Raw genomic sequence first — 26335 nt, forward strand, 5'->3', positions numbered from 1 at the left:
GACCAGTTAGTCTGACATCAGTGGTGGGGAAGATGCTGGAGTCAATTATAAAAGACGAAATTGCTGAGCATTTGGATAGCAGTAACGGGATCATTCCGAGTCAGCATGGATTTACGAAGGGGAAATCATGCTTGACAAATCTACTGGAATTTTTTGAGGATGTAACTAGGAAAATTGACAAGGGAGAGTCAGTGGATGTGGTGTACCTCGACTTTCAGAAAGCCTTCGACAAGGTCCCACATAGGAGATTAGTGGGCAAAATTAGGGCACATGGTATTGGGGGTAGGGTACTGACATGGATAGAAAATTGGTTGACAGACAGAAAGCAAAGAGTGGGGATAAATGGGTCCCTTTCGGAATGGCAGGCAGTGACCAGTGGGGTACCGCAAGGTTCGGTGCTGGGACCCCAGCTATTCACGATATACATTAATGACTTAGACGAAGGGATTAAAAGTACCATTAGCAAATTTGCAGATGATACTAAGTTGGGGGATAGTGTGAATTGTGAGGAAGATGCAATAAGGCTGCAGGGTGACTTGGACAGGTTGTGTGAGTGGGCGGATACATGGCAGATGCAGTTTAATGTAGATAAGTGTGAGGTTATTCACTTTGGAAGTAAGAATAGAAAGGCAGATTATTATCTGAATGGTGTCAAGTTAGGAGGAGGGGGAGTTCAACGAGATCTGGGTGTCCTAGTGCATCAGTCAATGAAAGGAAGCATGCAGGTTCAGCAGGCAGTGAAGAAAGCCAATGGAATGTTGGCCTTCGTAACAAGAGGAGTTGAGTATAGGAGCAAAGAGGTCCTTCTACAGTTGTACCGGGCCCTGGTGAGACCGCACCTGGAGTACTGTGTGCAGTTTTGGTCTCCAAATTTGAGGAAGGATATTCTTGCTATGGAGGGCGTGCAGCGTAGGTTCACTAGGTTAATTCCCGGAATGGCGGGACTGTCGTATGTTGAAAGGCTGGAGCGATTGGGCTTGTATACACTGGAATTTAGAAGGATGAGGGGGGATCTTATTGAAACATATAAGATAATTAGGGGATTGGACACATTAGAGGCAGATAACATGTTCCCAATGTTGGGGGAGTCCAGAACAAGGGGCCACAGTTTGAGAATAAGGGGTAGGCCATTTAGAACGGAGATGAGGAAGAACTTTTTCAGTCAGAGGGTGGTGAAGGTGTGGAATTCTCTGCCTCAGAAGGCAGTGGAGGCCAGTTCGTTGGATGCTTTCAAGAGAGAGCTGGATAGAGCTCTTAAGGATAGCGGAGTGAGGGGGTATGGGGAGAAGGCAGGAACGGGGTACTGATTGAGAGTGATCAGCCATGATCGCATTGAATGGCGGTGCTGGCTCGAAGGGCTGAATGGCCTACTCCTGCACCTATTGTCTATTGTCTATTGTCTATTGTCTCCTCTTCCATTATAGATGAGGAGACACTAGGGTCTCCACGATATCCCACAGCTCCGCTCTTGCTCCCCCTCCCCCCATTCGTAACAAAGACAGAGTTCCCCTTGTTCTCACCTTCCACCCCATACAGCACATAATCCTCCAACATTTTTGCCACCCCAATGGGATCCCACTACTGGCCACATCTTCCCATCTCCACCCCTTTCTGGTTTCCGCAGAGACCGTTCCCTCCGCAACTCCCTGGTCAATTCGTCCCTTCCCACTCAAACCACCCCCTCCCCAGGTACTTTCCCCTGCAACCGCAGGAGATGCAACACCTGTCCCTATACCTCCCTCCTCGACTCCGTCCAAGGACCCCGACAGTCTTTTCAGGTGAGGCAGAGGTTCACTTGCACCTCCTCCAACCTCATCTACTGTATCCGCTGTTCCAGGTGTGGACTTTTTCAGTCAGAGAGTGGTGAAGGTGTGGAATTCTCTGCCTCAGAAGGCAGTGGAGGCCAGTTCGTTGGATGCTTTCAAGAGAGAGCTGGATAGAGCTCTTAAGGATAGCGGAGTGAGGGGGTATGGGGAGAAGGCAGGAACGGGGTACTGATTGAGAGTGATCAGCCATGATCGCATTGAATGGCGGTGCTGGCTCGAAGGGCTGAATGGCCTACTCCTGCACCTATTGTCTATTGACTCCTGTATATTGGCGAGACCAAGCACAGGCTCGGCGACCGTTTCGCTGAACACCTCCGCTCAGTCCGCCCAAACCTACCTGATCTCCCGGTTGCTCAACACTTTAACTCCCCCTCCCATTCCCACACTGACCTTTCTGTCCTGGGCCTCCTCCATTGTCGGTGTGAGGCACAGTGCAAATTGGAGGAACAGCACCTCATATTTCGCTTGGGCAGCTTACACCCCAGCGGTATGAACATTGACTTCTCTAACTTCAAGTTGCCCTTGCTTTCCCTCTCTCTTCATCCCCTCCCCCTTCCCAGTTCTCCCACCAGTCTTACTCCGACTACATTTTATCTCTGTACCATCCACTCCCCTGACATCAGTCTGAAGGAGGGTGTCGACCCGAAACATCACCCATTCCTTCTCTCCAGAGATGCCGCTGTCCCGCTTAGTTACTCCAGCATTTTGTGTCTACCTTATTGAAAGCTGAGCTGTAGTCTGTGAATAGCAGTGTGAAGTAGGCATTCTTCTTATCCAGGTATTCCAGCGATGAGTGCAGGGCTCAGGAGATGGCCTCAGCAGTGCACCTGTTGTGGTGATAGGCAAACTGCAGTAGGATAAGGCCGCTTGGTAGACTGGATATAACGTGCGCCTTAACCGGCCTCTCAAAGCACTTCATCATGGTGGAAGTCAATACCACTGGACAGAAAACATTAAAGCAGGAGAACTTGCTTTTAGATTTAGATTTAGATTTAGAGATACAGCGCGAAAACAGGCCCTTTGGCCCACCGAGGCCGCGCCGCCCAGCGATCCCCGCACACTAACACTATCCTACACACACTAGGGACAATTTTTTTTTACATTTGCCCAGCCAATTAACCTACATACCTGTACGTCTTTGGAGTGTGGGAGGAAACCGAAGATCTCGGAGAAAACCCACGCAGGTCACGGGGAGAACGTACAAACACTGTACAGATGGCGCCCGTAGTCAGGATCGAACCTGAGTCTCCGGCGCTGCATTCGCTGTAAGGCAGCAACTCTACCGCTGCGCCACCGTGCCGCCCTTTTCTTTGGATGATATTGTTCTTCTTGAAGCAGGTGGATACCTCAGAATGGAGTAGGGAGGGATTAAAGATGTAGTGAACACTCCCGCTAGTTGGTCCGTGCAGTTGTGAAGGACGTGGCCAGAGACTCTGCTTTCCATGGGTCACCCTCAGGAAGGCCGATCTTACTTCTGCAACAGTGACCATGGGAAGAGGCTCATTAGAGTCTGACGGGACAGATGTCATCACCCTGTTTGCCTTCTGCCCAAAGCAAGCAGGAATGCATTAAGTTCATCAGGAGCGTCCCACTATCACCAGCGATGCTGTCTGACTTCACTTTGCAGCCATTTATAGTATTCAGGGCTTGACAAGTGGGCGGGTGTCCGAGTAATTATACTGGGACTCGGGTTTTTCCCAGTATTGATGTGTACCTGAAAGCCATGGAACTATTTTGTTTTCTGTATGCAACGATCATAATGTGCTTTCCTTAGAAATAAATGACTTTTATAACATAAGAAAGCCGGGGCGCACTATTTCTCTTTATTCATTGTAGACTTATTAGATCGATTCTGCAGGAACCAAATGTAAAAATTCAAAGGAAAAAGTCACAAGTTTTTATCTGCTGAAGCACGAAGCTTCGTGGGCATAATTTTACATCATGTTGCTTACTTAAACCACGTTTTCATTTTGTTAGAATTATATTCAAGAAATCCAGTGCAGCACTGTTTTGCATATTGAAGATAGAAACTGAAAATACAAAGAATGATGTTGAACTATGGAGAGGAGAAAATAATCTGGGATTTCCGCTCAGTTAACTGTGTTTATTCACTAAAACAATAACAGACAGGATTCTGAAATACCCATATAAAAATCGAAGGTTTGGTTCCTCACTAAAACAGTACAAATTGCTCTGGTATGTGATGGGTGAAAATGAGGCAAAATGTAACCCTTTCTATCATGAGAAAAACTTTTTAAGACACTAAATAGCATAAGAACTTATTCTGGTGGAACGTTTTGGGTTAAACTGCAGCTGCAAGACAACAGAACATAAATGCAAACTGAGACAAGGCAAGGATGCATATCTTATTTAGAAGGATGAGAGGGGATCTTATCGAAACATATAAGATTATTAAGGGGTTGGACACGTTAGAGGCAGGAAACATGTTCCCAATTTATTCACAAAATGCTGGAGTAACTCAGCAGGTCAGGCAGCATCTCGGGAGAGAAGGAATGGGTGACGTTTCGGGTCGAGACCCTTCTTCAGACTGATGTAGGGTCAACATGTTCCCAATGTTGGGGGAGTCCAGAACAAGGGGCCACAGTTTAAGAATAAGGGGTAGGCCATTTAGAACGGAGATGAGGAAAACTGTTTTCAATCAGAGAGTTATAAATCTGTGGAATTCTCTGCCTCAGAAGGCATTGGAGGCCAATTCTCTGAATGCATTCAAAAGAGAGCTAGATAGAGCTCTTAAGGATAGCGGAGTCAGGGGGTATGGGGAGAAGACAGGGACGGGGTACTGATTGAGAATGATCAGCCATGATCACATTGAATGGTGGTGTTGGCTCGAAGGGCCGAATGGCCTCCTCCTGCACCTATTGTCTATTGTCTATCTTGAAGCAATTCTGTATATAAAGAGTAAGATTCGAATCTAAAGAGCAGAGCCAAAATCTTTGTAATGATGTAAAAGGGAATTAAATGATTCAATGCAGGTCTCAATGGAATAGTTAGATGAGATGAGCAGTCTCCTTCATTTGTCTTAACTACTGTAATCTTTGATAGATAGTAAAGGACCATCTATAATGTATAGTTGTTGACAGAGCTTCAGTTTCATTTCTTGGAACTATTTAGTTATACCCACCAAAGCTTGAAATGCTGAGCTTCAAATTTGTAAAAAGTACTAAATTCTGCTGTTCAGCACCAGATACATTTATTGCACAAAGTGAAATTTGCACAAAGTGAAAAATATGTTTGTGAAATGAGGTATTCCTGAGCTATCTAGTCTTATTTCTTGTGGTGTTAAGTCAAGTTCTGTGTGGGATAATGTTGCACCTGTCTCTTTCAAGCATGTGTCACTGGTGATTTATTGTTGGTGACCTACCTGCATGTGCCACATTTAAGGCGAACACCCGTTTGATTATATAAAAGCACTCTGCAAGCACCGAATTGCCAGATTTATTGTTTGGATGACATGCTATGTTTATGTTTAGGGTATGCGCATTGCTGAGACAAAGGCTCAGTTTCTACAGCAATTGGAATCTGCACGAAGGGAAGCAAGGAAATCCTTCAATGATGATATTATGTTGCTCGAAAAATATGTGGACAATCCAAGGCATGTTGCTCCTGTTGTGAAATCATACTGTTTTTTAATCACCTTTTCAATTAAATTTCAGAATTTTGCATGGCATAATATGCAGTACTGTGCAAGTTTGTCATTAAAAAAATTATTCATCATTGGCATTCTTGTAATTAAGAATAACTAGTTTGCTAAATCCAGCAATAATTAGCAGCGGGTATAACATTTGTATAACATGTGCAGGAACGATCATGTTCTGGTGGCTAACAGACGTTTGTTTTCCATTTGCTACAGACATGTGGAAGTACAGGTTTTTGGGGACCAGTATGGCAATGCTGTTTACTTGTTTGAGAGAGACTGCAGTGTACAAAGGAGACATCAAAAAATCATTGAAGAAGCACCTGCGGTAAATTATTTCCATGAATGAAAATTTCTGTCTAAGTTGTTAACAAATCACCGGCTGGAGCAACTGATAGATTGCGTTTCATCAGAATTCAATTCAAAATCAACCAATCCAATGCAAAAATGTTGTTAGATTTTAAGCACAGGTTATATTGAATGGAAGTAATGTTTCTGGAATCTTTCTCACAGAACAGTATGGCCCAGTGTGTGGACCTAACCAATCCTCAGCTGAGAGCTTCTACTAATTACACTCCTTTGAAGACTGTCGAGGAGGTTCTTAAAGTTAAGCTTTGTTTTAGGTATTTCAAATGGTTTAATAGATGGATAACTGTATGAAAGTTTAGTTTTAGTTTAGTTTAGAGATACAGCACGGAAACAGGCCCTTCGGCCCACCGAGTCCGCACCGTCCAGCGATCCCCACACATTAACACTGCTTTACACACACTAGGGACAATTTACACAGACACCAAGCCAATTAACTTACACACCTGTATGTCTTTGGAGTGTGGGAGGAAACGGAAAACCCACCCGGTCAAGGGGAGCGCGTACAAACTCCATACAGACAGCACCTGTAGTCGGGATCGAACCCAGGTCTCTGGTGCTGCAAGTGCTGTAAGGCAGCAGCTCTACCGCTGCGCCACCATGCCGCCCTGAGCGTAAAACGAAATCTTTCTAGACTTATAGATATTTTCAGTCATTTCTGCGTTCCGCAGAGACCATTCCCTCCGTAACTCCCTGGTCCATTCGTCCCTTCCTACCCAAACCACCCCATCCCCGGGCACTTTCCCCTGCAACTGCACGAGATGCAACACCTGTCCCTTTACCTCCCCCCTCAACTCCATCCAAGGACCCAAACAGTCTTTCCAGGTGAGACAGAGGTTTACCTGCACCTCCTCCAACCTCATCTATTGCATCTGCTGCTCCAGATGTCAACTTATTTACATCGGCGAAACCAAGCGCAGGCTCAGCGATCGCTTCGCTCAACACTTTCGCTCAGTCCGTGTTAACCAATCTGATCTCCCGGTGGCTGAGCACTTCAACTCCCCCTCCCATTCCCAGTCTGACCTTTCTGTCATGGGCCTCCTCCAGTGCCATAGTGAGGCCCACCGGAAATTGGACGAACAGCACTCCTGAGATGCTGCCTGACCTGCTGAGTTACTCCAGCATTTTGTGAATAAATACCTTCGATTTGTACCAGCATCTGCAGTTATTTTCTTATACTGATATTTTCAGTTATATATTGTGATCCAGGCAACTAGATGACAATTTCTTTCCTATCCAGTTCACTGCTGTTATTATTCAAACTGCACCAAGTTATCACTCTTAAATATATCTAGGAATATTTTTTTAATTTATATTTTACATCATCTTGCACCAGTTTATGCCAGATGTTATGTTCAACAAGATGCTTTGGGGAGTGTCCAGACACTTGTGGGGAAAACCACATTTGGAGTATTGTGTGCAGACCTGGTCTCCGTGCTATTGGAAGAATGTCAGTAAGCTGGAAAGGGTACAGAAAAGATTCATCAGGGTATTACCAGAATTATAGGGCCTGAGTTATCATGAGAGGATTAGATAGGTGAATGGTGACATTCATTTTTCCTTTGGTAAAAGAGTCCAGAACAACAGGGCAAAGGTTTAAGGTGAGAGGGGAAAGATTTAAAAGAGGTGTGAAAAGCAGTTTCTTCATGCAGCGGGCAGTGCGTGTTGTGACCTTTGACGTGAGTCACTCAGAGGCTGAAACCGGTTGATATTAAAGCATTTCTTCATCTAGAAACACAAGGCATTCTCTTGGAGACTCTCTTTGGAGAATATCCAAACTCAAAGTACATTGAGTATATGTTTTAAATACAAAGGCAATAGTAAACGATTAACTCCAGTTTCAATGACACACAAAGGCGACAATAAATGATTGACTACAGTTTCAATGGCTATAATTAGCATTTAACATTTCAAGGGCTGTAATTGTTTTAACATTTTGAATGCAGCCAAATCACTTTGCAGAATTACATATTTACAATAGGAGCATATTGTAGCTGGCAAGACACCTCTGACCATTCAAACACCTTTACTGGGGCAAGGTAGTTCGAATGGATGGTCTAAAAGCTTTTGGACAGATAAACCAGATGCCCAAAATTAGCATTGCGAAGGCTGACTCTCTTGAGTACACAAATACCCCAATTATTAATAGACGGACAAATATGCCTGTGACCATGCGTGATGTATCAAGTGACAAAATAAATCTGGTCTGGAAGCTTTCTTCATCTCTATCACTATAGCGTAAAATAACAAGCTGAAGATTCAAAAGGGCACAAAGTGCTGGAGTAACTCTCTCCGACACTTCCCTCCCCTTTCTTGATTTCACCATCTCCATCACAGGATGGAGTCTGACGTCTATTGCAAACCCACTGACTCGCACAACCATCTCGACTACACTTCTTCCTACCCTGCTTCCTGCAAAAACACTATTTCCTACTCCCAATTCCTCTGTCTAAGCCGCACCTGCGCCAAGTTGAGACGTTCAATACCAGGACATCTGAGATGTTCTCATTCTTTGGAGAATGAGGGTTCCCCTCTTCCATCATGGAGACACGTGTCTCCTCCCTTGCAGCTCCGCCCTTGCTCCCCCTTCCCCTAGTTGCAACAGGGACAGAGTCCCCTAGTCCTTGCCTTTCACCCCATCAGCCGTCGCATACAACACATAATCCTCCAACATCTTCGCCACCTCTAACGGAATCCCACCACGAGTCACATCTTCCCATCTGCACCCCTTTCAGCCTTCCACAGAGACCGTTCCCTCCCAACTCCCTGGTTAACTCATCCCTTCCCACCCAAACGACCATCTCCGTTCGTACTTTCCCCTGCAACCACAGGAGATGCAACACCTGTCCCTATACCTCCTCCCTTGACTCTGTCAAGGGACCCTGACAGTCCTTTCAGGTGAGGCAGAGGTTCACTTGCACCTCCTCCAACCTCATCTACTGTATCCGTTATTCAAGACGTGGACTCTTATACATCGGCGAGACCAAACGTAAAGTGGACAATCGTTTCGCTGAACACCTTTGCTTAGTCCACCTGGACCTACTTGATCTCCTGGATGCCAAACACTAATTCCCCTTCCCATTCCCAAACTGACCTTTCTGTCCTAAGCCTCCATTGTCAGAGTGATGAGAAATGCAAATTGGAGGAACAGCATCTCATATTTCGCTTGGGCAGCTTACAACCCAGTGGTATGAATATTGATTTTTCTAGCTTCAAGTAACCCCTGCATTCCCTCTCTCTCCATCCCTCCCCCACCCAAGTTTCACCAGCTTCTCTTTCTGACCCAACAAACAATGGCCTGTTTCCTTTATCATCGTTATTTTTTTTGCAGATCTTTCATTCATTGTTCTATATCTCTACATCATTGTCTATGTCTCTCGTTTCCCTTTCCTGTGACTTTGAGTCTGAAGAAGGGTCTCGACCTGAAACATCACCCATTCCTTCTCTCCAGAGATGCTGCCAGACCCGTTGAGTTACTTCAGCTTTTTGTGTCTATCTTCCGTTGAAACCAGCATCTGCAGTTCCTTCCAACACATTTTGAAAAATGGTTATTGTTTTGAATAAACGGCTGTTACTTCCACATAATTTTATAGCGTCATAGAGAGATGCAGTGTGGAAACAGGCCCTTCGACCCAACTTGCCCACACCGGCCAACAATGTCCCAGTTACACCAGTCCCACTTGCCTGCACTTGGTCCATATCCCTCCAAACCTGTCCTATCCATGTACCTGTCTAACAGTTTCTTAAATGATGGGATAGTCCCGGCCTCAACTACCTCCTCTGGCAGCTTGTTCCATACACCCACCACCCTTCGTGTGAAAATGTTACCCCTCGGATTCCCATTAATTATTTTCCCCTTCACCTTGAACCTATGTCCTCTGGTCCTCAATTCCCCTATTCTGGGCAAAAGACTGTGCATCTACCCGATCTATTCCTCTCATGATTTTCTATACCTCTATAAGATCACCCCCTCATCCTCCTGCGCTCCATGGAACAGAGACCCAGCCTACTCAACCTCTCCCTGTAGCTCACACCCTCTAGTCCTGGTAACATCCTCGTAAATCTTTTTGGAATCCTTTCAAGCTTGACAATATCTTTCCTATAACATGGTGCCCAGAACTGAACACAATATTCTAAATGCGGCCTCACCAATGTCATATACAACTGCAACATGACCTCCCAACTTCTATACTCAATTCTCTGATTGATGAAGGCCAAAATGCCAAAAGCCTTTTTGACCACCTTATCTACCTGTGACTCGACCTTCAAGGAACCATGCACTTGTACTCCTAGATCGCTCTGCTCTACAACACTCCCCAGAGGCCTACATTTACTGTGTAGGTCCTGCCCTTGTTCGACGTCCCAAAATGCAACACCTCACACTTCTCTGCATTAAATTCCATCAACCATTCCTCCACCCACCTGGCCAATCGATCCAGATCTTGCTGCAATCGTTCACAACCATCTTCACTATCTGCAAGACCACTAACTTTTGTATCATCAGCAAACTTGCTAATCTTGCCCTGTATGTTCTCATCCAAATCATTTGGAAGGACTGCTGGGGTCGCTGGATGGAGTCGAGGGAGGAGGTATAGGGGCGAGTGTTGCATCTCCTGCAATTGCTGGGGAAAGTAGCTGGGGAAGGGTGATTTGGATGGTAATGGATGAGTGAACAAAAAAATTGCAGAGGGTGTGGTCGCTAGGGAAGGCGGAAAGGGCGAGAGATGGGAAGATGTGATTGCTGGTGGGATCATGTTAGAGGCGACGGAAATGCCAGAGGTTGATGTGTTGGATGCAGAAGCTGTGGGGGGAGGTGAAAGGATAGGACCAGATATTTTAAAAATCTAAAATATTTTTCGACTTCATTTGCTCCATTTACATCTCTGATCACAGCTAAGGTTTCTGCACTAGTCAAAAATATGAGAGTCACTGCTAGATTTCAGTGCTCTGCAGCTTTGAGCAGCTCACTCTTTTCCCTGGTGCAATTTTGTATAATTTTTGCAGAATTCTTACAAATGAAAAGAGTTTTATGGCATGTTGTTGAGCGCTAGTTGCTTCCCCGCCAAGGGAAGGAGAAGTGGAAGGTACAATCTTTATGGTTCACTTACATAAATCCCCATAGAATAGTCTCAACTGCAGGCTAGTCTGGATTGGGTACCAAGCTGCATCCCTTATCCTGCCAATCGGGGCAATGGAAAATTGGGACACTGAAGAAAAACACTACTTTTGAAAGAACAACATACTCGGAGAAAAATGTTTTAAACATGACAATTCTTGGATTTGCTTTTAAATACAACCTACTGCATCTACTGCATACGCTGTTCCAGATATCAACGTCTCTACATCGGCGAGGCCAAGGGCAGGCGATCGTTTAGCTGAACACCTCCGCTCAGTCCGTCTTAACCAACCTGATCTCCCGGGGGCTCAGCACTTCAACTCCCCCTCCCACTCCCAATCTGACCTTTCTGTCCTGGGCCTCCTCCATTGTCAGAGTGAGGCCCAGCGCATATTGGAGGAACAGCACCTCATATTTTGCTTGGGCAGCTTACACCCCAGCGGTATGAACATTGACTTGTCTAACTTCAGATAGTCCCTGCTTTCCCTCTCTATTCCCTCCTCCTTCCCAGTTCTCCCACTAGTCTTCCTGCCTCCAACTACATTCTATTTTGTCCCGCCCCCTCCCCTGCCATCAGACTGAAGAAGGGTCTCGACCCGAAATGTCACCCATTCCTTCTCTCCTGAGATGCTGACTGACCTGCTGAGTTACTCCAGCATTTTGTGAATAAATACCTTCTGTTGCACTGACTGTTGTACCTTTGTTAAAGTAAAGCTTAAGGGTATATATTTCTCATTGAGTGTGGTGGATGCAAACTACAAATACTTTTTCTTCCCTTTGCTATTTTAAAATTGTAGCCTGGAATTAGTCCTGAGGTGAGGAGAAGACTTGGGGAAGCTGCAGTCCAGGCAGCTAAAGCTGTTCATTATGTTGGAGCTGGTAAGTAAAGGTTACATTGATGATCAGACTCTTGCTTAAATTGAAAGATGCCGTAAGTAGTCCACCAGGTTCAGGAATTGCTCGTTCCTTACAATAATCAGACTCTTGAGCACGACACAACGCAAACCTCAACTATGAACTTTTTTGGACAGTCTTTGGTTGAAGTATGGACTATGGATATTTTACACTTGTAGTTATGAATTTGTTGAACATTTGTTTATTATATGTCTGTGCGCGCTAGCTTTTCAGGCCTATTAGGAACTGAGCAGAAAAACAGCTTGCATTTATACAATGCCTTCAATATTCTATGTTGCTTCTCAGGAACATCACCAAAGAAAATTTGACACCAAGCCACATCAGGAGGTATTAAGATTGAGGATCAAAATGTTGGTTTAAAAAGTAGGTTAAAAGCAGAAGAGAGGGAGAGGCTCAGACATGGTATACCTTAAGTTAGAGACTAGGCATCGGCAACAGAAACTGAAGAAGGGTCTCGACCCGAAACGTCACCCATCCCTTCTCTCCAGAGTTGCTGCCTGTTCCGCTGAGTTACTCCAGCATTTTGTGTCTACCATCGGCAAGAGAAGACAGCCACCATTGCAGAGTGTTTTAAGCCAGGATGATCAAGAGGCTAGAGCTGGAGAATTACTGAGATCTTTGAGGGATGTGGAGCTAGAGGAGGCTTTAGCATTTGGAAAGGACAAGTCGACAGGGGGATGCTGAAAGGATGTGGTGGCATCTCATTATAGGAGGTATAAATAAGGGATAATCATTGAATGTGAAGGCTGTTGATGTGGAGAGTGAGGACAAGGGGAACTCTAACCTGGCTGCAGGTGGAGAGGGTGAAGGTTAAAGCTAAATGGAACAGATGCAATTGAGAGACCTATCGCGGCACGGTAGCGCAGCGGTAGAGTTGCTGCTTTACAGCGAATGCAGCGCCGGAGACACAGGTTCGATCCTGACTACGGGTGCTGCACTGTAAGGAGTTTGTACGTTCTCCCCGTGACCTGCGTGGGTTTTCTCCGAGATCTTCGGTTTCCTCCCACACTCCAAAGACGTACAGGTATGTAGGTTAATTGGCTGGGTAAATGTAAAAATTGTCCTTAGTGGGTGTAGGATAGTGTTAATGTACGGGGATCACTGGGCGGCACGGACTTGGAGGGCCGAAAAGGCCTGTTTCCGGCTGTAGATATATGATATGATATGATGAATTTTGGAAAGTACATTGTTTCTGAAATAGTACAGAAAACTAAAACTTACATTGCAATTTCAATATCTTACCATGATGACCGCCTTCATATTTCGTTAACCGTTTAGTTTAGTTTAGAGATACAGCACGGAAACAGGCCCTTCAGACCACCGAGTCTGCACCGACCAGCGATCCCAGCACATTTTACACTATCCTCCACATACTAGGGACAATTTACACTTATACCAAGCCAATTAACCTACAAACCTGTACGTTTTTGGAGTGTGGGAGGACACCGAAGATCTCGGAGAAAACCCACGCAGGTCACGGAGAGAATGTACAATCTCCGTAGTCGGGATGGAACCCGGGTCTCGGGCGCTGCAAGTGCTGTAAGGCAGCAACTCTACCGCTGCGCCACCGTGCCACACCGTGCATTTAAGGGGAATTGAAAATTTCTGTTCTAAAAATATGATCTGCAAAATGTGCTTTGACATAACTGAACAAGCTTCCTTTAGATTAAATAAAAGTCAAAAAGCTGCAGTTGCTGAAAGTCTGAAATGGAAAAAACCCCCAGAAAATACTTGAAACATTGGGCAGATTGGGAACCATCTGCGGGGAAAAAAGAGTTAACATTTCAGGTTTGAAGACCTTTATCAGCACATTTCAGAATTTACTAGCTTTTTCATTAAAGTTTCATTCATGCACCACACTGGTATCCTGTGTAATGGTGAAATCATGGAAATGTTCTCACTGGCTCACAATTCTTGAATAGTTCCCAACAAGAGCATTTTGCTAGGATTTGCTGTATGTGTTGAACAGCACTTTACAATCGTGGAGATTTAGTTTACTTTTATTTAGTTGTGCAGCTAAATAGTGCACTAAATGAGGCGGGTAAAGTTTTTATTCAATTCATTTCCTAAATAAACCCATTTCTACATTACTCTGTGTAGACCAATGTCCAACAGTTACATTGATAGATATCTTGATGTTACATTTGTCATTTATGTATTTTTCACCTTATCATTTATGCATTTGATAAATTCTTCAATCATAATTTGAGCCCAGCCTTTCAGTTTCTTCTTGAGGATAATATGTAAAACAAGCACTATAAAATGCGAAGTGCCACTGTTTATTTTACAGTATCTCTTTAATGTAAATTTTTAAAACTAAACTTCCCTTTACAGAGTGTTGGAAGGAACTGCAGATGCTGGTTTACACCGAAGATGGACGCAAAATGCTGGAGTAACTCAGCTGGACAGGCAGCATCTCTGGAGAAAAGGAATTTTGGGTCAAGACCCTTCTTCAGACCCATTCCTTCTCTCCAGAGATGCTGCCAGTTCTGCTGCGTTACTCCAGCATTTTGTGTCTTATCTTCCCTACACAGATTTGTTTGATCTGCTTGCTTCACACCATTTTGCAATTTGGTTTTGTTTTAATTGCGGAATGTAAAGATTATTGTCATGCTGATGCAAATGTGAATCAGGAAACTAAAAATACTGTCTTATTTTGTATGTTGCAGTAAATTATCTGCAAACTATTGGAATGATTAGAACGATGAAAAAGATCTAATTAAAGCTACGTGTGCTTTTTGCCAATAGTGGTTAAAATCACAAGTGTTGTGGAAACGCGTGGGGAAATTGCATTTTTAATCATTATATTGCTTCACAGGGACAGTGGAATTCATTATGGATTCTCAACATAATTTTTATTTCATGGAGATGAATACGAGGCTGCAGGTGGAGCATCCAGTCACGGAGATGATAACGGGAACTGACCTTGTGGAATGGCAGCTTCGGGTAGGTGAGAACAGATGGTTGTCCGGATGGACATTCTGTTGAGCTTAAACCTAAAGGTCAAGACTGAGGGAAAGCTGAGGGGAATGGCGCTTAAATGTTTTGGTCTTAAATTATGGCTGTATCAAAGAGCATGGACGTGCTCTAAAATATCTAACGATTTCCAGTTTCACTGCAGTTTTGCCGTCAAATGCTTTGCCTTTGCAAGATAATGTCATGCACAATTATTTAAACAGCCATTGACATGGCAGTATCAGGTAAACCAAGATGTAATAATACCATGAAGATTTAGACTTGAAAGAGAAAGACTGGAATAGCAAATTGCTTCGAGACACAAGAATGCTGAAATCTTAAAGACAATGTTATGGAGGAACTTCACATAAATGGAGGGAATAGACAGATAATGTTTTGGGTCGGGACTCTTCAGACTGTTTGGAGTAGACAATAGACAATAAACAATAGGTGCAGGAGTAGGCCATTCGGCCCTTCGTGCCAGCGCCGCCATGCAATGTGATCATGGCTGATCATTCTCAATCAGTACCCCGTTCCTGCTTTTCCCCATACCCCCTGACTCCGCTATCCTTAAGAGCTCTATCTAGCTCTCTCTTGAATGCATTCAGAGAATTGGCCCCCACTGCTTTCTGAGGCAGAGAATTCCACAGAGTAAGGGGGAGAAAGCTGGAATAGAAAGATGGGAGCAGGACAGAGCCCAAGTGAAAGTGGATGCAGGTGAGGGTGGGTGTAATTGACAAAGGCTAGAGGTGAAAAGGAGACAATGGGGTGTCGGAGAAGGAGAGGAGGAAGAGTGAAATGTAAAGTTGGAGGTAGAGAAATGGGTGGAAGGGGATCAGGGGGTGGGGAAAAGAAGGGATAAAACAAAAATGGGGGACTCTGCGATGGAAGATGAGTGTTTGAAGGAGGGGTAAGGAGCAGAGTGATTGGGGGGTGGGAGAAATCTGTGCACCTGGGTGGTCGGGGGCACAGAAGGGAAAGAGGGGGTAAGTGGTGTATTGCTGAATATTAGAGAATTCGGTGCTCATTCCATTGGGGTGTAAGCTACCCAGGTGGAATTTAAGGTGCTGTTCATCCAATTTGCAGGTGGCCTCGCACTGGCAATGGAGGAGGCCAAGATCAGAAATGTCGTATTGGATATTGAAATGGGAGTTAAAATGGGAGTTAGCAACCGCGTGGCCCAGCCGGCCTTGACGGACAGAATGCAAGTGTTTGATTAAATGGTTACCTGGCCTAGGCTTGGCCTTGCCGGCATAAAGGAGGCACATCGGAAAGCACTGAGCTTCTCTTTTGGCGCCTCTCACTTTCTTCAAGTCAAAGGTGGAGCCCCGGCTTTGCCTGTCTTTTTGTAAATGACGTTGAACATTCCTTGTTCCAGACGTACCCCATTGTATCACGCCTTTGTTGTATCAAGCTATGACCACCCAGCTTCTGTTGCTAATTCCACACTTCCCTCCTCACCTGGATCCACCTGTCACTTGTTAGCTCTTGCCCTACCAAACCCCCACATTTTTATGTTGGAAGGAACTGCAGATGCTGGTTTAAACCGAAGATAGACTCAAAAAGTTGGAGTAACTCAGCGGGACAGACAGCATCTCTGGAGAGAACGGATGGGTGACATTTCGGGTCGAGACCCTTCTTCAGGCTCCAAACCCCCACATTTTTATCTGAGCTAACTCCCTTCTACTGCTTCATTTCTGACCCAAAACGTCATCTTTGTATTTCCTTCCACAGATTCTGCCTGACCCTCTAGTTTGTTTTGCTCCACTTTCCAGCATCATCTGTCTCTTGTGACTCCCAAAATTTGGAAATGTCACGGTGACATCTGTTAACATAACATCCTCTCTCTGCGAAGCAAGTAGAGGCATCGATGAGCTTTCTTTGTAATTGCACTGATGTGCTATGCTGAGCCCAGGACAGATTTTCAGAGAAGATTGAAAAATATATTGGGTGTGTATATATGGTGTGGTGAGAGTCGCCAGTTTGCCTCTCTCCACTGCCATACCAGCCATTAATACAGGTTTGGAGACCCCTCGCATTGCCCTTGTGAAGTTTAGAGCATGATTGTTGTTCTGGCACCATTCAATCAGATTTTCAATCTCTCTCTTCTACTCTGATTCTCTGTTATCCGCTATTTATCCAATAACAATGGTATCGTCAGCAAATTTAAAGATGGTGTTGGAATTGTACCTGGCTACACAGTTACAGGTAAAGTGAGAGAACAGCAGGGGACTGGGCGCACAGCCTTGAAGTGCTCTCGTGTTGATGGTCGTGGTCTTCCAGCAAAAACTCACTGATCCAATAACTTAGGAATGAGCAATAACTTAGGACCCAGTTCTCTGAGTTAGATGTGTAGGAAGGAACTGCAGATGCTGGTTTAAATTGAAGATAGACACAAAATGCTGGAGTAATTCAGCGGGACGGGCAGCATCTCTGGGAGAGAAGGAATAGGTGACGTTTCGGGTCGAGTCTGAAAAAGGGTCTCAACCTGAAACGTCACCCATTCCTTCTCTCCAGAGATGCTGCCTGTCCCGCTGAGTTACCCCAGCATTTGGTGGCTATCTTCTCTGAGTTGGATTGTATGTTTGGAAGGGGTGATGGTGTTGAACATTGAGCTGTAGTCGATGCACAATAACTGTACGCTGCCGAGGGAATCAAAATTATTTTTTTTATTTTTTGACAACTTTCAGGTTGCTGCTGGTGAAAAACTTCCCATGTCACAGGAAGAACTTTCTTTCAAAGGTCACGCATTTGAGGCAAGAATTTATGCTGAAGATCCAGATAATGACTTCATGCCCGGAGCCGGCCCACTCCTGCATTTATCAACGCCTGCTCCAGATGCTTCCACAAGAATTGAGACTGGAGTCAGACAAGGTATTGGGAATGCACAAATACTGCCTGACTTCAATAATTCCTGCACTTTGTCTTTGTTATAGAATATTACACAGAGACATAGAAAATAGGTGCAGGAGGAGGCCATTTGGCCCTTCGAGCCAGCACCGCCATTCATTGTGATCACGGTTGATCATCCACAATCAGTAACCCGTGCCTGCCTTCTCCCCATATCCCTTGATTCCACTAGCCCCTAGCACTCTACCTAACTCTCTTTTAAATTCATCCAGTGAATTTGCCTCCACTGCATTCTGTGGCAGAGAATTCCACAAATTCACAACTCGCTGGGTGAAGAGGTTTCTTCTCACCTCAGTTTTAAATGGCCTCCCCTTTACTCTTAGACTGTGGCCCCTGGTTCTGGACTCCCCCAACATTGGGAACATTTTTCCTGCATCTAGCTTGTCCAGTCCTTTTATAATTTTATATGTCTCTATAAGATCCCCTCTCATCCTTCTAAACTCCAGTCCCTCTTAAGTAAATATTTAAATCTTTAAGATAGATTCTTTCTATAGGTTTTCATATACTTTCATTTTTATTTAGGTGATGAAGTTTCGGTGCATTATGATCCAATGATTGCTAAGCTGGTGGTTTGGGGAGATGATCGTACAGCAGCATTAAATAAATTAAGATACTGTTTGCGTCAGTACAATGTAAGTACTCTGGCAGTGTATGCTGTGAGGCAGTTCCTTGGCAATTGGTACATGTTAATTTATCTTTGCTAGGGGAAGATAGTCAAATATGAGGAGTCAATTATACAAACTCAATTGTTCACACTGGGGCTTTAAAAGGAGGAAGAAGAATAACTTCTGCACAAAATATAATCACGATCCTCGCAAATATTTTACCAATGGATCACATTTTTATCCCTTTTTAATTTCATAGCAACAAAGTATGAACTCTGAAGGACACTGGTTAGTGTTGCCAAAAAGGGCAGTAGGGTAAGATTCCAAAGCATGTTTAGTAGGAAAATAACTGCAGATGCTGGTACAAATCGAAGGTATCACAAAATGCTGGAGTAACTCAGCGGGTCTGGCAGCATGTCTGGAGAGAAGAAATGGGTGATGTTTCGGGTCGAGACCCTTCTTCAGTCCAAAGCATGTTTAGTTTAGTTTAGAGATACAGCATGGAAACAGGCCCTTCAGCCCACTGAGTCCACACTAACCAGTGATCCCCGCACATTAACACTCCCCTACACACACTATGGACAAATTTACACTTATACCAAGCCAATGATTGTACGTCTTTGGAGTGTGGTTGGAATCCAATGATCTCGGAGAAAACTCATGCAGGTCCCGGGGTGAACGTACGAACTCTGTACAGACTGCATCCGTAGTCAGGATCAAACCAGAGTATCTGGTGCTATAAGGCAGTAGCTCTACTGTTATGCTGCCCACTTAGTGCCGTTTTGATGCATAGCTTTGCAACTATAACAACTAGGGCAGCATAATCGCGCAGCTGGTAAAGCCGCTGCTTCACAAGGCCAGAGAATTGGGTACGATCCTGACCTGGGGTGCTCTCTATGTGGAGTTAGCGTTCTCCCTATCACCGCGTGGGTTTCCTCTGGGTGCTCTGGTTTTCTTCCACATCCCAAAGGCATGATGGTTTGAATGTTAATTGGCTTCTGCAAAATTGCCCCTAGTGTATAGGGTATGGATGAGAAAGTGGGATAACATAGAACCAGTGTGAACGGGTAATTAAATGTTGGTGTGGGAGCAGTGGGCCCAACAGCCTGTTTCTTTAAACTACCATGGCTATACAATATATTTGCTATTCCATGTGTCAGATAGTCATATTTACTGGCTCGTTTATCAAATTTCTTGAACATGTTTCATTTTGTGAGACTTTGCTTTGTGCTATAGAACTTTATTACTTTTTTTAAAATAAATCCTCTGTTACCAAGGATCAAAATGAAAAGAATTAACGGCCAGGAAGTGCTCATATAGATTCACCTATTCTTTTGTTTACCGATATATTGAATTTGAATTTGATGGCTTAAGAAGCTGATGTAGAATATTCAGCAGTTTTATATTTCCACATGTGCATGATTGGTATAGAAAGTCATTTCTGGCGATGTGCCATTCTAAAATTAGAGTAGACACCTCATGAGAAATTTGCGGGCTGAAGCTTGTCCATGCAAGGGCTTGTGACTTACATGGTAAGTATTTGCCGTTTGTAGATTACTGGTATCAACTTGCCGATAAGGAGGGCTTACTACTGACAGTGTCTTTCCTGATGTAATGATGTCACGTCTGAAGGCTGGAACAAGCCCACCAACTAAATAGCTGAAATAAAATGTGTAGGAACGAACTGCAGATGCTGCCTGACCCGCTTAAACCGAAGATGGACACCAAAAGCTGGAGTAATTTACGCCAGCCTTTTGTGTCTATCTTTTGGGACTTTCAGCTTTATTTACATTTTATTTATGCTGGATAAGTCTCACTCATTGTCTTAGTTGGCAGTTAAACCTTGGCTTGAATCTTTCTGAAAGTCATACAGAAGGTCATGCAGAAAGTCAGTGAAATAGACAATAGGTGCAGGAGGAGGACATTCGGCCCTTCGAGCCAGCACCGCCCTTCAATGTGATCATGGCTGATCATTCTCAATCAGTGCCCCGTTCCTGCCTTCTCCCCATACCCCCTGACTCCGCTATCCTTAAGAGCTCTATCTAGCTCTCTCTTGAATGCATTCAGAGAATTGGCCTCCACTGCCTTCTCAGGCAGAGAATTCCACAGATTCATAACTCTCTGACTGAAAAAGTTTTTCCTCATCTCCATTCTAAATGGCCTACCCCTTATTCTTAAACTGTGGCCCCTGGTTCTGGACTCCCCCAACATTGGGAACATGTTTCCTGCCTCTAACATGTCCAACCCCTTAATAATCTTATACGTTTCGATAAGATCCCCTCTCATCCTTCTAAATTCCAGTGTATACAAGCCTAGTCGCTCCAGTTTTTCAACATAGGACAGTCCCGCCATTCCGGGAATTAACCTAGTAAACCTACGCTGTACACCCTCAATAGCAAGAATATCCTTCCTCAAATTTGGAGACCAAAACTGCACACAGTACTCCAGGTGCAGTCTCACTAGGGCCCTGTACAACTTCAGAAGGACCTCTTTGCTCCTAAATAACATGTCAACAAACTTTTAAAAAAGAATTTGAAACATTTTGGTAAGTCCATTGATCTGGACATGTTTCAATTGAGGAGGACTGGACAAACTGACCCTTTGTATCCACGAGACAGCTCATTGATCTCAAAGCTTTTGGGTCTTTACATTTCCGAAGTCAGAAACTTTAAAACAAATTCAAATAAATCTTAAAAGTTCAGAGTTTTATTAATTAAAAATATTACAATAAATTATCACCTGTACTTTTTCATAGAAGTTGGATTTGCAAATACATTGTCTTTATTCATGTAAACTATTGCTGTTGTCATGCAGCATCTTAATTTGGACAAATGGGGGCCCTGCTTGTATGTCATCCATAGAACAGCACAGCACAGGAACGGGACCTAACAAACAGGACAGGAATGTCCCTGCCAAACATTTCTTCAAGATAAACTAATTTCTCTGCCTGCACATGATCCATATCCCCCCCATTCCCTGCATATCCATGTCCTTATCTAGAAGCCTCTTAAATGTCACTATCCCATCTGCCTCCACCACCACCCTGGCAGCGCGTTCTAGGTACCTGCCACCCTCTGTGTACAAAAACATGCCATGTGCATCTCCTTTAAACTTTGCCTGTCACTTTAAGGCTTTGCCCTCCAGTATTTGGCATTTCTACCCTGAGAAAAAGGTTCTGACTGTCTACCCTATCTATGTCTCTCATAATTTTACATTGGTCTCCCCTCAGCCTCTGATTTCCAGAGAAAACAATCCAAGTTTGGCCCACCTTGTAGCTAATAGCCCCTAATCCAGACAGATCAGTGGTGGGGAAGATGCTGGAGTCAATTATAAAAGACGAAATTGCGGAGCATTTGGATAGCAGTAACAGGATCGTTCCGAGTCAGCATGGATTTACGAAGGGGAAATCATGCTTGACTAATCTACTGGAATTTCTTGAGGATGTAACTAGGAAAATTGACAGGGGAGAGTCAGTGGATGTGGTGTACCTTGACTTTCAGAAAGCCTTTGACAAGGTCCCACATAGGAGATTGTTGGGCAAAATTAGAGCACATGGTATTGGAGGTAGGGTACTAACATGGATAGAAAGTTGGTTGACAGACAGAAAGCAAAGAGTGGAGATAAATGGGTCCCTTTCAGAATGGCAGGCAGTAACTAGTGGGGTACCGCAAGGCTCGGTGCTGGGACCGCAGCTATTTACAATATACATTAATGACTTGGATGAAGGGATTAAAAGTAACATTAGCAAATTTGCAGATGATACAAAGCTGGGTGGCAGTGTGAACTGTGAGGAAGATGCTATGAGGTTGCAGGGTGACTTGGACAGGTTGTGTGGATGGGCGGATGCTTGGCAGATGCAGTTTAATGTGGATAAGTGTGAGGTTATCCACTTTGGTGGTAAGAATAGGAAGGCAGTTTATTATCTGAATGGTGTCAAGTTAGGAAAAGGGGACGTACAACGTGATCTGGGTGTTCTAGTGCATCAGTCACTGAAAGGAAGCATGCAGGTACAGCAGGCAGTGAAGAAAGCCAATGGAATGTTGGCCTTCATAACAAGAGGAGTTGAGTATAGGAGCAAAGAGGTCCTTCTGCAGTTGTACAGGGCCGTAGTGAGATCGCACCTGGAGTACTGTGTGCAGTTTTGGTCTCCAAATTTGAGGAAGGATATTCTTGCTATTGAGGGCGTGCAGTGTAGGTTTACTAGGTTAATTCCCGGAATGGCGGGACTGTCATATGTTGAAAGACTGGAGCGACTAGGCTTGTATACACTGGAATTTAGAAGGATGAGAGGGGATCTTATCGAAACGTATAAAATTATTAAGGGGTTGGACACATTAGAGGCAGGAAACATGTTCCCAATGTTGGGGGAGTCCAGAACCAGGGGCCGCAATTTAAGAATAAGGGGTAGGCCATTTAGAACAGAGATGAGGAAAAACCTTTTCAGTCAGAGAGTTGTGAATCTGTGGAATTCTCTGCCTCAGAGGGCAGTGGAGGCCAATTCTCTGAATACATTCAAGAGAGAGCTAGATAGAGCTCTTAAGGATAGCGGAGTCAGGGGGTATGGGGAGAAAGCAGGAACGGGGTACTGATTGAGAATGATCAGCCATGATCACATTGAATGGCGGTGCTGGCTCGAAGGACCGAATGGCCTACTCCTGCACCTATTGTCTATTGTCTATTACTCTGGTAAAACTCTTCCAAAGTCTCCACATTCCATAATCAATCGACAGGACTGCCCATAATACTCCAAATGCAGCCTAACTAAAGTCTTTTTAAACTGCAATATGACTTCCTAACTCTTATGTGCAGGAAAGAACTGCAGGTGCTGGTTTAAATCGAAGGTATACACAAAATGCTGGAGTAACTCAGCGGGAGACGGGTCTCGACCTGAGACGTCATGCATTCCTTGTCTCCAGAGATGCTGCTTGTCCCACTGAGTTACTCCAGCATTTTGTGTCTACCTTCCTGACTTTTATACTCAGTACACCGACCTACCAAAGTATGCATTCCATAATCCTTCTTCACCACTATTTACTTATGTTGCCACTTTTAGAGAGCTGTGGCCATGGACCCCAAGATCGTCTGTACTTCACGCCATTAACTTTATATTTTCTCCTTATGTTTGACCTCCCAAAGTGAATCCCCTCACATTTGCTTGGATTAAACTCTGTCTGCCGTTTCTCTACCCATTTCTGGAGCTGATCTATATCCCACTGGATATTTTGACAGGCTTCATCACTATTCATAACTCCAGCATTCATAACTCCAGACTACCTATCTGTTGCTCCATCCCCCACAGCCTACTGGGGGCTACCGTACAATCCCATTAGAATGACTGCATTTTTCTTACATTTGAGCTCTACTCTTATCACCTCAATGGATGAACCCTCCAGTATGGCCTTTCTGTGTGCCACTGTGACATTTCCCCTGATTGTTCGAGCAATCACTCCACCTCTTTTACCTCCCTCCATCATATTTCCCGTAACCTCTCCACCTGACCTACCTTTGAGGCTTACTTCTCCTCACCGCCACCTTCCCACCTTCTCATCAGTCCTTCCATTTGCTGGCCTTCTACTCTGCTTCCCACCCCTCTCCCCCATTTCAAATTCTTCTGAGTAGGTCTAGCCTGAAACCCTGCCCCCTACCCCAACACCTGTGCCACACATTAATCTGAAGAAGGGTCTCGACCCGAAACGTCACCCATTCCTTCTCTCCCGAGATGCTGCCTGACCTGCTGAGTTACTCCAGCATTTTGTGAATAAATCGATTTGTACCAGCATCTGCAGTTATTTTCTTATACCACACATTAATCTGTCCTAATAACCTATCCTCCTATTAACCTCACTGGCACATGGCGTCCGGACTAATCTGAGGATTTCTATCCTCGAGGCCCTGCTTTTTATCCTTTTGTCAAGATGGTTTCCTAAAATATTCACTCGGCAGAACCACATCCACTTTTTCATAGCTCTGTCATTTGTGCCAATGACTTCTGGTAGTTTACCCTCCCCCTGAAAATGTTCTGCAGCTGCTCCGAAACATCCTGGACCCTGGCACCAGGAAGGTACAACCCTCGAGGAATCTCATTTGCTGCCACAGAATCTGCCTGTTCCCCGGATTAACAAGTCTCCTATCATCATCGTTCTGCCCAGTTTCACCCAGGCCTGCTGTGCCTCAGAGCCAAGTCTGGTACCACAGACCTGACTGCTGCTACTGCTGCTGCCCCTGATGGGTCACCCCTTACCACCCTATACAAAGGAGTAAACCTATTTTTGAGGGGAATGGCCACAAAGAATTCCTGCACTCTCTGCCCAGTCCCTTTCCTGGACCTTCGATGTGACCACCTCTCTACAATTCCTATCTGTGACCCTCTCAAACCCCTGAATGAGCATCTCCATTTCTGTAGCTGTCTTTAAGAAGCTGCAGCCGGGACACACTTCCCACAGGCGTAGCCCTCAGGGGCACCAGACGTCTCCCTGAATTCCCACATCCTGCAGGAGGAGCACCCCATCATCCTACCCGCCAGCTCTGCTGCACAAAGCAGATGCACCCTACTTTAAGTGTAAGAAAATAACTGCAGATGCTGGTACAAATCGAAGGTATTTATTTCACAAAATGCTGGAGTAACTCAGCAGGTCAGGCAGCATCTCAGGAGAGAAGGAATGGGTGACGTTTCGGGTCGAGACCCCGCTTCAGACTTCACCGTACTTCGGTGAGTCCAGTGGTGGAGCAGGTGGTCAGATGAACTGCCAAATCACTTCTAGACTACCTCAGATTCAGCATTGTGTGAAAGTCTGAGAGGTGCCAATACTTGAATGGATGGCAGCTGGTGCCCTGTGGACTCTTCAGCTGTTAGTTCAGTTTGACCTATTAAATTGTTTGTTCTGGTATAAACAAGTACAATTTTTTAATATTTAACTTTTACATCAAATAAATTTAACAAATTATAGTAAGTAAATAAATAGATTTATCAAGATGAATTGCTATATAAAAATGTAAATTTTGGTAACACTTTTCCCCTCTACAACACTCCAAACGTCTTATTATTTGCAGGAAGCGATCTAGACTCAGAAATGGTATGGGTTTCTTAAGTTCTCATTTAAAATTGACTTAAATAAGAATAAAAATAACAATAATTATCTACTTGGAAAGGCTTGGACAGATCTTAAAATAGGTTGCGACATATTTTAAAGATCAGATTACTGTACAAAGCCTGTTTTTAAGTAGCATTGTATCTAAATGTTTGAAATTTATGCTGGTTATGAACGTCTATAATCTTAAGAATTTGTAAAAAAAAGTTATTACACCCACATTTGCTCTTTGTGAGTGGACCTAGAAATTCAAAGTTTGTCCCTTGACCTTTTTATTATGACCTTTTATATCATAATTTTATATTTTGAACTAAGATTGGACACATTGATTATATTCTATGCAAACTATTCCTGCTGTAATTTCCCATTATTTATAAATGAAGTGGGAAGTCCATCATTTTGAATTTGAGAGATCATTTCAAATTCCCATGTTTTTAGAATGGCCCACTGGAAGTTCCGGATGCATGAGTTCATTCAATTTTGATTGATTTTGTTTTTTGACAGATTGTTGGTTTAAGCACAAACATTAATTTCTTGTTCAACCTGGCTGCTCATCCTGAATTTGAGGCGGGAAATGTCCACACAAATTTTATCCCTCAGCATTATGATGGACTGTTCCCAGCAAAGGAAGCTACAAGTAAAATTGCTCTTTGTCAGGCGACACTTGCTTTAATTCTACAAGAAAGAATGCAAACAAACACTTTCAAAGCACTTTCACATGGTAAGAACATCTTGTAATTTTCCTGTTGAAACTTGCACAAGATTTGAGCAAGCGCACAGATATAATTATTTTCTCAATTATTTTATAGATCCATTTTCCCCATTTGCAGGCAGCAGTGGAAGAAGGTTAAATATTCTGTACAAGCGAAATCTGACATTGATTGAAGGACAGAATAGTG

General features: G+C 44.1%; 1 protein-coding gene across 1 annotated transcript in view; it reads left to right on the top strand.

The window, feature by feature from the left end:
- mccc1 (methylcrotonyl-CoA carboxylase subunit) overlaps positions 1-26335 on the top strand; it is an 84747-nt gene that overhangs the window by 30133 nt on the left and 28279 nt on the right. The window contains exons 7-14 of the mRNA XM_078410200.1: positions 5318-5439; positions 5698-5809; positions 11761-11842; positions 14697-14824; positions 17524-17707; positions 18266-18375; positions 25941-26157; positions 26246-26332. Coding sequence (XP_078266326.1) covers positions 5318-5439; positions 5698-5809; positions 11761-11842; positions 14697-14824; positions 17524-17707; positions 18266-18375; positions 25941-26157; positions 26246-26332 — 1042 coding nt within the window. The remainder of the gene's footprint in view (positions 1-5317; positions 5440-5697; positions 5810-11760; positions 11843-14696; positions 14825-17523; positions 17708-18265; positions 18376-25940; positions 26158-26245; positions 26333-26335) is intronic.

Source organism: Rhinoraja longicauda, chromosome 13 (assembly GCF_053455715.1).
Source record: "Rhinoraja longicauda isolate Sanriku21f chromosome 13, sRhiLon1.1, whole genome shotgun sequence".
NCBI lineage: Eukaryota > Metazoa > Chordata > Chondrichthyes > Rajiformes > Arhynchobatidae > Rhinoraja > Rhinoraja longicauda.